The 17,824-nt window shown below is 35.9% G+C and overlaps 1 protein-coding gene across 1 annotated transcript in view; it reads left to right on the top strand.

The window, feature by feature from the left end:
• Window positions 1-17,824, top strand: part of nme7 (NME/NM23 family member 7) — a 37,780-nt gene that overhangs the window by 2,233 nt on the left and 17,723 nt on the right. Inside the window, exons 2-9 of the mRNA XM_084129844.1 lie at window positions 2,741-2,842; window positions 2,928-3,094; window positions 6,118-6,228; window positions 8,402-8,452; window positions 8,630-8,837; window positions 9,005-9,110; window positions 15,498-15,562; window positions 16,348-16,416. Of these exons, the coding sequence (XP_083985970.1) occupies window positions 2,741-2,842; window positions 2,928-3,094; window positions 6,118-6,228; window positions 8,402-8,452; window positions 8,630-8,837; window positions 9,005-9,110; window positions 15,498-15,562; window positions 16,348-16,416 (879 nt within the window). The remainder of the gene's footprint in view (window positions 1-2,740; window positions 2,843-2,927; window positions 3,095-6,117; window positions 6,229-8,401; window positions 8,453-8,629; window positions 8,838-9,004; window positions 9,111-15,497; window positions 15,563-16,347; window positions 16,417-17,824) is intronic.

A 17,824-nucleotide genomic window follows, 5' to 3' on the forward strand; every position in this document is an offset into this window, starting at 1 on the left:
TTTTTATTGTGAACGGCAAACCATATAATGCAATAAAATACATTGAGAGATGTACTAAATAAACGTTCCTCAAAAGCTGTGATGTATCATATTTGATACGCACATTTTAACATGATTTATCCAAAATGATGTATGGATAATCAAGTAAACCTTAAGTTGCTTCAGTCCAGTGTTTATCTTAAAATATTACTAACAATATAAAAGTTATTATGTTTAATTTATAAAAAATCAATGCAAAAAGACAAATGTATCATGACCTGAAGGGGGACGTTTTTAGAATTACTAAAAGGCCTTTTACTAGCAAAAAAAAGTGCAGAAGGCATGTAGTAGACTGTGTACAACAAGTTTTTCAGCAAAGTTTTGATCATGATGATAAATTTAGAGGCATTAGTTAGAAATTTGTGTAGGCCTATATGATACAGGAGACTTTTCAAAGGAATTTTCACAGGTTATTTAAAAGGAAAAACTAAATTATTTTACTTACTCCATTGACAGATATTTTTGCAAGTAAATTCATCTTAATTAAGAATTGTTAGATATTAGTAATGGAACACAAGATTTAAAAAAAAATACAAATCAAAAACTATTTTATGTAAATTGTTTAATGTTTAGTGCTGGCAAAAAATAGATTTTAGCTGTCTTCACATTTATATTTACATCTTGTTGACTGGTACAAGGCCTCAGACACAAGGTGATAACTACTGGTGTCAGTGCAGACAACATGAGAGCTTTTAGCTTCAGCCCAAACCTTCACTCTAGACATCACTCTAAATAGAGTCTGGAGATGTGTTTTATGGCTTTTCAGACCTGTGCCTCAAGTGTATTTTTGTACAAAGAAGGCTGTTCATTGTCAGTATCGTCTCTGTCACAGCTGACTGAGAGGTAAAAATAGCTCTTGTTTGGGGAAGAGGCCCTGTTAGGTTTAAGATGGATCGCTCAGTTATGTTAAAAGGATCCTCATTCTCTCATTGAGTGTAAGGAACGATGAATAAGATAATGTTGCAGATGCACTTTTGATTTGTTGTTAAATTAGATAATGTGATGCTGTTAGCCCTCACTGTTGACATGTGTCCTTGCCTCTATAAATTATCGAGCAAGAAGGATGGATGGCATAGGGCCTAGAAATGCAACATCAAATTACTGCCATTCTAATATGCACTGAAGATGATTATTTATCTGCCAGTTATTATGTCAATTATTATAAATATTAATAACTATTATGAGTTACTGTTGTAGGCCTACTCTCATGTGCATGACTTTAGATGTCCACTGATCAACAGAAAATCAGCAGATATTTTCTCATCACTATGCAGCTTGTGCGGTCGGTTACGTGCCCCTCAATCACATGTGCCTGTTCTATGAAGTTCACCCACAAGGTGGCGCTCTGCAGGGACAGAGATCACACCAACATGCTAGCTCTCCATGTTTTGTTCAAGGGCACCTCTGAGTTGGTATCAAGGTGAAATCGGCTACTTAATAGTGGAACAACAGTAACACTGATTTTGGTAGTCTGATCTATTTTAATAACATCTATAATTTGTTTTCAAGTGCTATATTAAGTACTCATGAAATAATATTTTTTGTATTAGAGTGGCAAAGTCCTAAAGGGTCCTGATTTGGAAAAAAAATTATTGATTTCCTTATGTATTTATTTATTTATGGTTGCATTCATTGTCTGGTTGTTAGTATGTTACTTTAGTTTATATTCAAAGCATTATTTTTGTGTCTACCAGTTTATACAGTACAATACATTTACAAACTGTTACCTACCCGTCATAGTGTGTGTGTATGTGTGTGAGAGAGAGATCATGTTGTGGTGTCTAAATTCACATATCTATAGGTGCAACCCTAATTTGCAAACTTATGCGCTATTAGAGTATTTATATTTAGTATAGTAGAGTAGTGTGTTTACACAAAAAATTCCAACAATAACAAGTGCACTCTTATGTTTAGTTTAGTTTTTTTGTCATACATGGCTGGATACAACAAAATTTCCACAAATTATTCCATTAGGAAGAGAGTGTTTATTGCTTATCACTTTGTCGGGTTAGGACATTGTATTAAGTTTTTAGGATTTTTGTTTTGTTTATTATTATTTTATATTATTTTTATGTTTTGTTTTGCAAACACGGCTGGATAAAACAAAAACTCAATTAAGTAATTGTATTAATATGGAAGAGAGCTTTTATTGATTGTATTGAGTTGGGTTGTTTTGTTTTGTTTTGTTTTGTTTGTTTTTAATTAATTTTGTTAGTATTGCGATATAATGGGCCATTCTAAAAATTCTTGGAACACAATTTTTATTCCATCTTCCTCAGGCTCCATGAGTAAAAGCTATAGCCTATAGCTTAAATGCCCCTTCTAATCACACGGGCCCACGACAACATTTTTGGGTTGTGCCCTCCAATGACGACATGTGGATTTATAATATATTAGCGATCATATGGATAATTAGTTGTGCAGCCCTAATGTTTGCGCAAGTGTGTAGTGCTTGTTTTTAGGAGCAGTTGGATTATGGCTCCCCATTTGCAGCGATGCTCCCCAGGGGATCATCATAGGGCTGGTTCAAAGTCGCAACCTTTGACTCAGCATGTTAACAGGCCCAGCTGCCCGTCTCTATTGAGGGTCAGAGTGCGGCTGTTGTGACTCCCTGTCCAAGCAAGAGGGTCAGATCAGTGACATTCCCCTGCCGGGCCTGGCTTGACTGTGTGTTTTGTTGTGTCTGTTGTGTTATGCACAGGAGGAACGCTTTGCCTTTCTGGCTGAGTGGTTGGACCCCAGCGCTGCTCTGCTGCGACGATACCAGCTGCTCTACTACCCTAAAGATGGCTCCGTGGAGATGGTGCGTTCCTATACTCAGATTTCAGCGCCTGACTTTCAGCTATGCTTGAGCTTTGTCCCTTCACATGTATGTTTCTCTTATACAGTTTGATATGAAGAATCAGCGTACCTTCCTACGGAGGATCAAGTTTGATGAGCTTCATCCAGAGGATCTGTTTGTTGGCAACCGAGTAAACGTCTTTTCACGTCAGCTGAACCTCATAGGTTATGGGGATCAGTACACCGCCAACAAACTGGGCAGTAAGAAGGAGAGGTACTTTATTCTTGAACATCTACTGAGGCAAGACCTGTCTTATTAGTCACGAAAACAGAGCCTTAAGGCCCGTTCACACCAAGTACGAAAAATATAAAGATAACTATATTAGCGTCCACATCAGCGGACAATATGGTTCTGTTTATTCTAAGCGCTTGCTTGTCTGTCACTTTAAATGCTCAAGCTCGTTACAGCAGGATGGATTCTGATTGGCTGTCAATGTTTTTATCGTTCATCAGCTGGATAAAATCATTCTGAAAGTGATTCCAACGATATCGTTTCTCTGTGCCGTTATCGTTCTTGATGTGGTGTGAATTCTGCTATTTGTTAATTTTGAGAACGATTATCTTTATCGTTACCTTTATAGTTATCGTCCTTGGTGTAAATGTGCCTTTAAAGGGATAGTTTGCTAAAAATATGAAAACTATTTACTCACCCTCATGTCTTTCCAAACCTATATGACTTTATCTCTTCTATTCAATTCAGCGCTTTTCACAATACATATTGTTTCAAAGCAGCTTTACAGAATATTTTTCATTGTTACAATTATGTATTCTGAAGTATTCTGTCATCAGCTAGAGTTGAACGTGTCAAAGTAATGTCAATATGGGAGTAATATACAGCTATAAGAAACTACATGTTATGTGATTAGTTAATGTCATTTACAACACCAATGCCAGAAAAGTTGGGACATTTTGTAAAATGCTATAAAATGTGTGCTGTGGTCGGATGAGTCGGAAAACGTACATTGAGTTTTGAGTCCCAAAGATGAAAAGGACCATCCAGACTTTCATCAGCAACAGGTGCAAATGCAAACATCTGTCATGCTAGGGTGATGCATCAGTGCAAACAGCATGGGTGATTTGCATGGGTGTGAAGGTGCCATTAATGTGGAGGCGTATATTGGGATTGTAAAGAGACATATACTGCCATCAAGATGACATCTTTCCTGGGAAGCAAGACAATGGCAGGCCTCATTCTGCACGTGCTAAAACAGTGATTTCTAGACTCTACACCATAGAGTGGATGTGCTTGACTGCCTGCAGTCCAGATCAGATTTAAAATGTATGGCCCATCATGTAAAGGAGAATCAGACAACTATCACTACAGAGCGTTGAGCAGCTGACTTGTATCAGGTGAGATTGGGCAAATATTTCACTTGCAAAACTGCAGCAATTAGTATTCTCAATTCCCAAATAAAGGAAAAAAAGGAAAGGTGATGTGACACAGGGGTGAACATGCTTCTGTCCCAACTTTTTTGGAGTGTGTTGCAGCCATCAAACCATCAAAATTTGTCATTTAAATAAAGGTTCAAGAGAATTAACAAATCACAGATTCTTGATTTTATTGCAAATTAACAAAACGCCACAACTTTTCTGTAAATTTGGCTGTAGTTATACAGACACAATGAACGTGTTAGGCAGCGATTACAGCTTGTGCTCCAAATATTATACAAGGATATTATATAATAGTTTTTTATATAGATCCAAAGTTGGCAAGTTTCTTCTGCCGAACACAAAAGAAGATATTTTGAAGGAAGTTGGCAACCAAACAATTTTGGTTACCATTGAGTTCTGTTGTTTGGACAGTGAGACGTTTCTCAAAATATTTTCTTTTATGTTCCACAGAAAGTCATTCAGGTTTCATTTCATGAAGTTGAGTAAATTATGACAGAATTTTCATTTTGGCCAACTAATCCCTTTAAAGGAAAGGTTCACACCAAACAAATTAAATGATATTAAAATCAAAATATTGTTAAAATAAAAGTCATCAAAAAATCCCGGGTCTTCTGAAGTCATACTATAGTTTTGTGTGATAAAAGGCCTAGATTTTGTCATTATTCACTGATAATCTTCCCTTCCACTAAGATGTTAACCACTGCATTCATTGATCATTGAATTACTCACTCATTGCGTTGAACTGAACCAAATCAGTGAATGAATAATGAAAGTCATATAGGCTTGGAACGGCATGTAGGGGAATACATTATTGAGCTATTCCTTTAAACCAGATCGTCACAAGACATTTAATCATCTTCTTCATTTAGGGTGATGAATAGCTTATTGTATGTCACAAGAAAAAGTAATTAACAGTTCTTTTTCTTTTTTTCCCCTGTGGCGGCTCCTCCTCAAACACCTGCTAATGTAATTTTTTTAAATATGTAGATGAGCTGCTGTGTCTCCTATTAAAAATCACTGAACAATGATTACTACTGTAATGAATCAGCTCTTCCTGTTATATCACTCACATTCACACTATTTCCCACTGCTCTTTCTCTCCTGTGAGATTCATGGTGGTGTGCCATGAATATAAATTTGGGAAATATCACAGAGGGACAGACTCAAGGCAATATATTATGCAATCTTCAAAGTAAACTTAAACTGACTCAATTGACTGCTGTTGTTTAGCCAGACCATCATATCTAGTACTGTGACAGCAACTTTATCTAATGCTTAGGGTAAATTTAAAAGATTCAAGTTTCCCTTTTTAAAGAAATTATTTAAACCCTGTATCAATTTTTAACTAGATTAATTTGATGATAACTTGATGAAAACCTCAATTGATTTTTCAGTGACTCATTAATATTTATGAACCAGCCTTTGAGAAGTCTGAAAGCAGCAGTTGTTGCTTTGAGATGGAAGCCATTTGCTGTGTTTTACTTTACTCTTTAACCAAATATTAACAAGAGCTAAATGTTCATGGTGCTGAACAGCTGCAATATGTATGTGGTGTCTTTGCCTCAGATATGCCTATATGTGTGGCTGTGTTTAATTATTGTACTGGGCAAAAACACTGGCGTCTTTGCCTTGCATTTTATATATTTCTCAAAAACGTTCTTCTCAATAAATCTCAAAACATGGTCTGTGCTACAAAATATTAAATATAGGGTTCCAAAATGTAATATCTCCAGGCTGTTTCTACTTTGGTTCAATTATGAGACATATCTTACTTTCTGATTTGCTTTGTACTTGGGTACTATATTTTTATACTATGGTAGTATATCTGTTTTGTGTCTTCTTCAGGACTTTGGCTATGATTAAGCCAGACGCTGTCACTAAAATTGGCGACATTATTCAGATGATTTATGATGCCAACCTTATCGTCACCAAAGCCAAAATGATCAAGCTTACATGGTAAGTAATTTATGTTTAATTTATGTAGACTTTCAGAATGATGATACTGGCAGCAGTCCTTCAGCAAAATTACACCCTACAAATAGGTGCAAAGAAAAGGATTCGTGCTCAAAGCAGTTTAAGACTAATTATTCTAATGAGGTGTTTCAGTTTTAAAGTAACCCACGAGTGAATTCTGAGAAATGGTCATGGGTGGATTTGCCAAAGTCACATGTTCAGTTAAAAAGTATATTTCAGCAAAAAACTCATGCACTGCTTGCTCTATACATTAACCTGGCAAAGACATACACTTTTTTTAGCACAGACAGATCAGGTCAAGAATGAAAGATTTGCACACTATATTCTGAAGCAATTTGCTATGTAAGACTTGCAAAGAGCAGGGTGTTTCATTAGTGGCTGCCTTTGCACAGTACCAGGAGTGGATTATATTCACAGCACAATGCAGTAATTATTAACTGAGGTTGTGAGAAGGGAGAGCGTAAGAGAAAAGAAGCAGTGTTTAAAGCTGCAGACATGATTTCTTTGGCCTGTTTTGTTAAGATCAGTTTATGATTTTAAAAGTGGTGGTAATTTGGGCACTGTTAAAATAAAAGTTACAAGTCTGGGCTGCCAGCACAAAGACTGTGTGTTCAGTCACAGGGAGAAATGACCCAAGAACCGGGGAGTTACTGAATCACAATTGTCTTCAAGTAAAATTGTGCCCTTGAGCAAATCAGCCCAGATTGCTCTACTGGATTCGCCCTTCAGATTAGAGGAGTCGTTACGAGTAAATCTGAGGACATTTCTGGTAATTTCACAGTAAAATGGCTTTAAAGTGATTTGTGAGCTTGTGTGTTCATAACTACAAAAATAGGTAATAAAGGACACAAACCACAATGAGTCGTGCAAAGCAGAGACCTTCAAAATATGATAAGTTAACTTCAACCAAGGTTAAAATCAGTAACCAGCAAAATAAATGCATTATTGTTCCTCCAACATTAAAATCTATTAGGAATATTATGTTATAAACACTACATATGTAAAAAAAAAAAAAAAAAATGCATTTGCTTTGTAAACATTATAACAAAGTATGTAAATGCAATGATATAGTACTATACACATTAATAGGCTCAAACTCAATTAAAAAAATTTCAGTTTTCATTTTAATTTTAGTTTGTTTTAGTCATTTTGTTATGTGCCTTTTGTTATTTTTATTAGTTGTTTTTAAATAGTTCTATATGCTTTCATTTATTTTTATTTCATTTTTAGTCATTTTAGTGCTTCAATTTAAACTTTAGGTAGTTGCCAAAGCAACATTTCTAATTTTCATTTAAGTTTTTTTAAGTTTAGGTTTTTCATCTAATATTTATATTTTTTATAAAAAAATGACAAGTTTAAGTTTATTATTATTATTTAGTTTTTATTAGTTTATTAATTTTAGTTATAGTTTAGTTTTAGTTGTAACAACACGGGCCCAAACTGCAACACTAAACAACAGTATTAAAGGGAAGTCAGATAATAGTACATAGCTTATTTGTTTTTTTTAAAGCTTGGACAGCCTGATTGTATGAGAGGGAATAACGTTTTCAGGTCTTTTAGATGCCTGAAATGACAAAACTAGCGTTGTACATTTGTAGACACCCCATCAGCACTAAAACATTTGACAGTTTTATATTTATGTTTATGTATTTGGCATAAAATATGATTCAAAACTACAGTGAATTCAAACTATATGTTTTTGTCTGTATGTCACTATACATGTGGTTTAGTACTACATTTTTTGGAGAATGGAAAATGCTGATGTTTAATCTTTCCTTTTCCTCTTGAAATATGCTGACTCTTGAGAGTTTCTCTGATAGACCATGTTGTTTTAGCCTGGTCAGGTTTTGCTGCTTTAACCTTTCCTCAAAGTAGCAAACAGCTGTTCATTGACAGAGACAGTCCTTGTCAGAGTATGAAGATGTGCAAGTTGTGTTAGTCATATTTCTCACACTAATTGACGTGTCATCAGATTAATATATGACATAATTACAAAAAACGGTATTAAGATGAAATTCACACTTTATAAAAACTTAAGGGCACTTTTTGCTCCTTAGTTTCATACATAAAACTCTTTCACTTTGGAGTCAGCCGAGAGATGGTAGGGTTTGGAGATCACTTATTAACTCTGTGTACTTTTATGGCTTTCTTACAGGAAGCAGGCAGCGGACTTTTACATGGAACATCAGTCAAAGTCTTTTTTCAAGTGAGTCTTTCCTGAGTCAATGATTGACTTATATGTAAGGGCTGGTTTTGAAGGAGACTCTGACACCTGAACCACCAACACTGAGATTGTCACAGTGACTTTGACATGACTTCTTGTTTTTAACCACAAATACACTCAGAAACACCAAGCATAAAGTTGCTTCTTCTTCAACAACAGTAATCTGGTGCAGTTTGTAAGCTCTGGTCCCGTGATTGCTATGGAGCTGATGGGGGATGAGGCAGTGTCGACCTGGAGAAAAGTTCTGGGCCCGACTGATTCTGGTGTGGCACAAAAAGAAGCAGCGCATAGTCTCAGAGCCCAGTTTGGTACCGATGGCACTAAAAATGCAGGACATGGTTCAGACTCATTGGCATCTGCTGCACGGGTAACAAAAAAGCAACTGTCAAAAGCAATTATTCAAGCTTATAAGTCTTTTCTTAATCAAATTATTCCAGTAATATACTAATTAAGTCAAAGGAAATGATTGGTTGTGTTTTTAATTATAATTAAAAAAAAAATTAATTTTAATTATATGTTTTTTTTGTCTGTTAGGAGCTGGAGTTCTTTTTCCCCTCCACTGCTGGTCACGGTCCCTCCAACACAGCCAAGTACTCAGACTGCACCTGCTGTATCATCAAACCGCATGCCATCTCAGAGGGTAAACCCACACACAGACACTGACAATATCATGTCTAATCAGTCATCTTTGAAATGACCTATTATAGATGAGATATAGCATAGTTAAATATTTGCTATTTGTAATGTGCTGTTTGTAGTGTATTATTAACCCATCTCTGTTTATAAGTGCACATTATCATTAGAAGAATGTGCCGATATGTCATACCCCATCATTCCTGTCCCAGATACTAACTTAGGCTATGTTCTCTTAAATGCTGGTCCAAGTATATATATATAGTATTTTAAAACTGTAAATGTTTTTTCTTTGTACATTTTGTACTATATTTTGCCATTTGAAGGTTTAAACTAAACCTATTTTCCATCTGGGAACAATGCTCTTGTAGAGTGCCGAACTTGCTCTGAAGCCATAGTCACGGCTAATTTGTGAGTAAATCTTTTTTTTAATTTTATTTTTAGATCTTTTCAATAAATAGGTAAAACCAGTTCATAAATTGGTATATAGTCTGTTTTTACAGCGCATAGCATGCTGAATTCTGAATGATGCACTATAAGCCTAAGCTTTTATGAAACCTATTGCTAGAGAGGGAATCACTCACCCATTGTTGGAAAAAAGACATCTGTCAGGTTTGATCCGAAGGTACACAGTGACAGACATTCAAACAACACTTCCTGTTCAGTAAATCTGACTGAATCCAGACCGTTTATATTTTGCCTTTTGAAGTTTGCGTTCTGTTTGAAGTAGATTAATTACTATTTAGTTGTAAGTTGGACTGTTGAAAAGGCCTCACACAAATTAGATCACAACCATAAAATTATAAGAACTTCTAAGCAATTTATCAATGGATTCTGATAACCATTCTATAATTTATGGTTTCATTTTATGCTTTTGCAGTTATGTGTGCGATGTGAAAAAGGCCTCCACCCAGACCAGTGCTGGATTTTAAAAACAACAATTTCATTTTTCATATCTTCTCAAAATAATTATTCTTTTCAAAGTGAAACCAAAGTGGTGGATTTGGTGGAAGTGCAAACTCATTTCTTATGAATGAAAGGAGCAGTTCAGCTAGTGAGGGTGTTACTTCAGAGTCCTTTGGTCCTTTCGTGATTGTCTTTTGCTTATAAAACTGTCTTCATGCCCTCCTGGCCTACTGTTGTTTTGCTTGTTATACGTTGATGAGTATAAAACCCCCAAAGCCAGTTCGTACTCTTAACCAAGCCTTCGCTCCGGATTTGTTCAAATCCTACTCCTGATCCCTGTTCATGGAGCATGCCGCCAGGGCACTGACCTGTGAAATCTCAAATCCTCTCGATAGGGCTGAGGTAGATATTTCACATAGTGGCCATGGGCTAAGCAGGCCCCAAGTTGATTTTGTACATTGCTGTGGGCTGAGTAACCTGGAGGGAATGTTACACAATCACACACACACACCAGAACCCCAACAACAGACCCAATCAGTCATGAACACAAAAAGATACGTGCTTCAAGACCTCAAACAGTTTTGACGCACTTTATCTGTCGATTTTAGGGGTTTCAATCCTTCACTTTTAATTTGCCTCATTATTGAAATGTTCTTTTCATATTGTGAATCTCGCAGTCCCATCAAAATAACATTCAAAATGGTCACTGTTAGTCACCAAGTTGTCCAACCAATTGCACACCCACACTCATATTCCAGCTACCAACCTCCTGCAGTGTGTTTGTTCTCAAGAACTCCATCAAAAGTGCTGGCAACCACTGATTTAAAGAGGATTGCAGCCCTGATTACCTTTTGATTGGAGATCTGGAGCCCACCAGGTTTCTAAAAGGAGTAAATAAAAATAGCCAGTAATAAAAGTCCCTGCCGAGAGAGCCGCTACATGACTGTAATTAGACAGATTATGCGGTGACTGCTCTGTTAATTTTTTCAGCATAGTCATGTGGCTTGGTTCACTTTGTGTTGTAACATTACTTTTGGATTATAGACTACAATAGCATGTTGTTCTCATCTCTAAACTGTAGTTACGCACTGATTTTAACTTAAAACTATAGTCTCATCCTGTGCAATGTCATAGTTACTGTGCAATGTTACTGTGTAAGATTGGATTGTGTGATTGTATGCTTTCCATTTCTCGTCTCCACCTTTAGACCTCAAACCTATTATAAACACTTTAATCCTCAAAAAATGGCAAGCCGAATGGAAGCAGTGTAATTTAAACAAACTTTATAAAAAAATCAATTCTGTGGTTGGTGGAAAATGCTGTGTCCATTTAGAAAATTGGTGGGACCCTGTTATCTATACTCACTGTCGAATAGACCACTCCAGACTAACCCATAAGTTTTTGTTAATGGGTGAAGAAACTTCTTTTTGCCAGAGTGGCTTGAACTCGGTTAGGAGTCTTTACTTTTCAGTTGACTCTTATGAAAAGTAAGACCAGATTTAGTTTTAGATCTTTTTTTATCAAAGATAAACTTTAAAAAAAGTTTATGATTTTAAACATTCTAGATATATTTTTATGGTTGTTTTTTTTTAACTTTTTATATATTTAACTTTTTTTCTCGCCATGAATATAGCCTGGGTAGCTGGCATCTCGCCCTCAACAGGAGCAACCTGGAATGTTGTATTGGGCCTGCCAGTATAAACCCCTATAAATTTTAGCAGCGGCACTGCTACAAATTAAAAACATACAACACAATGTTGTATGAAATGTTAATACAATTTAAAATAACTTTTTAATTTTTTTTATATATTTAAAAATGTAATGTATTCCTGTGATGGCAAAGCTTAATTTTCTCCAGCCATTACTCCAGATTTCAGTGTTACATGATCCTTCAGAAATCGTTCTAATATGCAAGAGGCATGTCTTAAAATATTTTTGTAGAAACAAATTTTTTATTTTCTTCAAGATTCTTTGATAACAGTTCAAAGTTCAAAATAACAGCATTTATGTGAAATAGATTTTTTTTATATTATAAGTGTCTTTACTGTCACTTTTGATCAATTTAATGTACCCTTGCTGAATAAAAAAGATTAATTACTTTAAAAAAAACTTAATGAGCCTAAACTTTTGAACTGTAGTGTATACTGTGGAAAATTTGCTAATTATGCCATATGTGACCTTGGTTTGTTATATTATATAGTATGCGTAGTGACAGTGCACACTGTAGCTGTAGGTAGGGTAAAGGTCATAATTCTCTGAAATGTCTGTGCTTGGCATATACTCGACCAAACAGCATGCCATAATAAATGGGTAATGATTTACTCAAACCTATTGTCCAGGGTTAGGGTCATATCACAGAGTTGTTGTGCATTTTTACCTTCCCAATTTCTCTGTTCTTTTAATAGAATACAATGATTAACCTAGTATGCAGTGTGAAGTGAGTTTCTTTTGATGGTTAATGTTGTCATCAAGGTCAAGGTCCTCCTTCATTAATGAATTCATTCTGAGATTCACGCCATATGGTCCGAAGTCTATAACAATAAGGTCAATAGTAGCTGAAAGCATTTGTCTGACTTACTGATATCAGACCTTCAAACACATTTGACTTCCTTTCAAAACTATTAGCCGATAAAAAGTCACTTTAACAATGCAAGGGTTTAAGTATTAGTAAATGTCATCCAATTAATCCGTATTTTTTAAACTGAAAAACCTCAACCAATAGTAAAGCAGTTTGATTTGTTTTGAATTGGCTCATGACTGGAATAGACAAATGTGTTGCCAGGCAGCACTGATACCATTGCCTAGCAACAGGGCTGATTGTGTCTGGAAGCTGCTATCAGAAATGGAACCTTTAGGGTCACCAGTGGTGCCGAGGAAAGGTTGGGGATGTGTGAAGATGTAATTTATGTTACAAAAGAAAATTCTCCCGGGCAGTTACTACTGTGCATAGGGAAATAATCTGTTTATGCTCTGTCAGCTACATATCATTTGCCTCTTATTTCTTAGAAAATTTTAAATATTACATTTTAAATATGGAAATATTAAACGGATCCTTGCCCTTTTCTGCTATTGAAATAAGATTGAAATCACATTTGATTTGTGCTTTGCAGTATTTGCCTCTCTTAAAGATATGAGAAAAAAAATAGCAAATGTAATTGCTTTTTTGTCAAGGACAGCCATGAACATATCTGACTGCACTGTGAAACAAATTCAACATGAATATATATATATATATATATATATATATATATATATACACTCACCTAAAGGATTATTAGGAACACCTGTTCAATTTCTCATTAATGCAATTATCTAATCAACCAATCACATGGCAGTTGCTTCAATGCATTTAGGGGTGTGGTCCTGGTCAAGACAATCTCCTGAACTCCAAACTGAATGTCAGAATGGGAAAGAAAGGTGATTTAAGCAATTTTGAGCGTGGCATGGTTGTTGGTGCCAGACGGGCCGGTCTGAGTATTTCACAATCTGCTCAGTTACTGGGATTTTCACGCACAACCATTTCTAGGGTTTACAAAGAATGGTGTGAAAAGGGAAAAACATCCAGTATGCGGCAGTCCTGTGGGCGAAAATGCCTTGTTGATGCTAGAGGTCAGAGGAGAATGGGCCGACTGATTCAAGCTGATAGAAGAGCAACTTTAACTGAAATAACCACTCTTTACAACCGAGGTATGCAGCAAAGCATTTGTGAAGCCACAACACGCACAACCTTGAGGCGGATGGGCTACAACAGCAGAAGACCCCACCGGGTACCACTCATCTCCACTACAAATAGGAAAAAGAGGCTACAATTTGCACGAGCTCACCAAAATTGGACAGTTGAAGACTGGAAAAATGTTGCCTGGTCTGATGAGTCTCAATTTCTGTTGAGACATTCAGATGGTAGAGTCAGAATTTGGCGTAAACAGAATGAGAACATGGATCCATCATGCCTTGTTACCACTGTGCAGGCTGGTGGTGGTGGTGTAATGGTGTGGGGGATGTTTTCTTGGCACACTTTAGGCCCCTTAGTGCCAATTGGGCATCGTTTAAATGCCATGGGCTACTTGAGCATTGTTTCTGACCATGTCCATCCCTTTATGACCACCATGTACCCATCCTCTGATGGCTACTTCCAGCAGGATAATGCACCATGTCACAAAGCTCGAATCATTTCAAATTGGTTTCTTGAACATGACAATGAGTTCACTGTACTAAAATGGCCCCCACAGTCACCAGATCTCAACCCAATAGAGCATCTTTGGGATGTGGTGGAACGGGAGCTTCGTGCCCTGGATGTGGGCCAATATGGGCCAACATTTCTAAAGAATGCTTTCAGCACCTTGTTGAATCAATGCCACGTAGAATTAAGGCAGTTCTGAAGGCGAAAGGGGGTCAAACACAGTATTAGTATGGTGTTCCTAATAATCCTTTAGGTGAGTGTATATATATATATATATATATATATATATATATATATATAATATTTATTTATTTTTTATTTTATTTTTTTCTTAAATATGTTATATGCGCTAAATGATTGGTATTAGCCTTTAAAACAAACAATAAAAACTTACTGTACTGAAATTGAAACCACAACCCCCTAAATCAGTTCTAATATATATATATATACCCTGCTGTGCCTTTTATTAATATAATCTTTCAGCACTCAGTCCAAAGGAGAGGACCTGGAGATTCGCTCTCGTGTTATTGAGATCAAAGTCTCTCCTTTGAAGTCACACCTTCATGATATTGTGAACTGTTTTTGGCCTTTAACTCAGCATGATCTGGTTAAACAGAAGGTCGAAAGTCTTACTTGCCACTTAACTGATGTGGCTAATGCAACATATAGTTCTTTAACTGCAGGGACAGTCACCCTAGAGCAAGGGCGTATAGTCGAAAGAGCAGGATCACATGAGTTCCTAGATTACTGCTACTTGGTATTGAACTTAAACCTTTGTGTTAGCATCTCAAAGCCTTAATCATTAGACTTCTCTCTAATGATTAGTCTGCTCTTAGAAGTGCAAGTTATGTTTCCAATAGCATGCGAATATACCCTGCACTATACTTTGCTGTGTCCTTAAAGGGGAACATGTCATTTTTGCAATGTTTAAATATACACTTATTAGGGTTACACACTTCACTTTTAAATTGATTACACACTTCACCTTTAAATTTAAGATTCATTTTAATCTTTTTTTTTTGTCTATTTTTATTTGAACTTTTTTGTTATTTATTTATTCTGTTGGGCCTGAAAAAAATCCTTAATTTATACATTCACTGTACCCCATAAAGCTATATACTCATATGTGAATGATTAAAAAAAAAAAAAAAATCAGTCTGTGTTTGCATGGTTTATTCTTGCATTCACAGTCACAGGTAGGTCTAGAGAGATTTTTGTATAATGTAAGATTGCGTTCATTGCAGTTTTTGCATTTTTTGCCATTTTAAATGAGCATCTTTCATTTAAACTCTCTTATTTTTTTCCCAGCGTTGACAGGAAAGATTCTCAAGTCAGTCACAGAAAATGGATTTGAGATATCTGCCCTACAAATGGTAAGTTCAATTAAAATTTCAGTCTTTAGATGCAAACTTGCATACAATAGCTATCATTTCAATCGTTTGAATCGTTTCAAACAGTGTGTCCAAATAATCGTTCAATTAATTTCAGCAATGAAAGATATACACATTTTCTGGATATTAAACCAGCCTCTCAGCCTTTAAAAGAACAAATGATCAAACTAATTGCAAACATAGGCGAAGAAAAAATAATTTCTGTATGAACCAAGGGCAAACACAATTATGTTTTCCCTTTGGTGTAACCTGACCCCGTCATCGACCATACATTCTGTGGCCAGATCAGTAGCCTCCCACATCTCCAAATGAGTCCCCTGCTGACCAATTACAGGGCTGCAGCTTTGTCACATGACCCTGCCTAAAATAGTGTATAGAGTATGCCCCTGGGCAAGAGTGGATCAATGGTGGTTTTGTTACTATTAGAAAGCATGTATGTCCAGGGCTGAGTTGGTGGTCAATAAAAAGAATATCAGAGAGTGATAATGGTGTGTTGGAATGGGAGATTTTATCTCCAATGTGTTGGATAACCCTCTCAAATGCACCATTATAGTCAGAATTGTGATTAATACATAAATTTTGCTTGTGAAAATAAATATTCTTGTTTATTTGTTTTTATTTTATTTTTTGATATAATGCAGATCTTATATTATTCCTTGAGATTGACTATATTTACACATTTATACAAGTAATAATATCCTTCTAGGTGTTTTAGTTTGTTTTTATTTAGTATTCAAATTGTGGCTTGGTTTTCCATTATTCCACAGTTCAACATGGATCGAGCGAATGCTGAGGAGTTTTTAGAGGTTTACAAAGGGGTTGTAGCCGAGTACACTGTAAGTATACGTTGCTTCTCTCTCTACTATGATTTCATGTATTCTAAAGAATACATGGCTCACTTTATATTACATGTCTTTAAATATTATGTAATAACATTTTAATTAATAATTTGATACAATGCACAAATTGTGTTGATACACAATAGTATTTGAAGACACATAATATAAAGTGGAACCAAATACATTTAAAAAACCCTGCTATATAGTATACAATTTGATTGCCGTTTTAAACTCTATGATAATTCAAGGGTCCAGTCTAAGAAGTTCAGTTCTGCTCCCTTTTCCAGCACAAATGAGATTCCAGTTGTTTAATTATTCATTGAGTGAAAAAGGCGTAGTCGCAGAAGCATTGATTGTAACTGCATGCACACCTGTCTCCTGCAAACCTCTCTGAAAGGCACCGACAATCGCTCGCCTCATGGCAATTTCACTGTTTTGGGCAGTGTGTTGTTACAGTACGTGGAATTTTGGTTCACAGGAACAACCTTCACATTCTTGTTTGCTATTTAGCTTCAATAAATCACTTTCTAGTCTTTGTATTTCAGCCAAAAAGCGATAATTTATTTTGATAGCGTCCACACAAGTCTTTTAGACCAAAAATAAGCCATTTTCGGTTCTGGGTCATTGAAGCCAGTGGCGTTTGGAGTACGGGTCCTTGTCTGTTGCCATGAAAACTGTCTCATCAACATATTGATTGCCTCACATTTACAAAACACAGACTGCATGCTGCAGGTGCAAAGTGCCTATGAAACAGAGTGTGCCACTATTTTTGAGCTATACTAGTATATAGACAAATTGAGAGAATGGGGTCCACTGATGTTGTTCTGCAAAAATACATAAAGTTATGGATTGTCTTTCTCTGGCTGCTGGAACAAAGTGAATTTTATGCCCAGCAGATCTTATTGTGATCTTATCAGTTATACATGTTAAGACAATGTGAATTATAATACAGCGAACAGTGATTTTTCTCAAAATTCATCACCATGTTGACATGTCATCACTCAATGACTCATCCTCTTATTATGTAATACATAGCACAGCCTTTGGTAGTAATTTTAGAGTAACCTAAACCAGTATCTCCACTAGAGGCATGCTCCTTGCATTGCTTTGAAATACTCAAATATATATTCCATGTTATCATTGTATATCATTGTAACAGCACTGCACATAGGTTGCAGAGATTGCGGTTACATTGGCACTGAGTGGAGATTTCTTGTGAAATAGGGAAGCTCTTTGATGCTTCTCTATCTTCAATGTTTAACGATAACCTACACTTAATGTTGCTTTATTGGCATTTATTATTTCATATAACCTTTAGCATCCATGGAACCTTTCGGTTGCACAAAAGGTTCTTTATTGTGGAAAAAGGCTCTTTAGATTATTCAAATGAAAGAAAAAAATCTTT

The sequence above is a fragment of the Abramis brama genome, assembly GCF_963993115.1.
Source record: "Abramis brama genome assembly, chromosome: 11".
NCBI lineage: Eukaryota > Metazoa > Chordata > Actinopteri > Cypriniformes > Leuciscidae > Abramis > Abramis brama.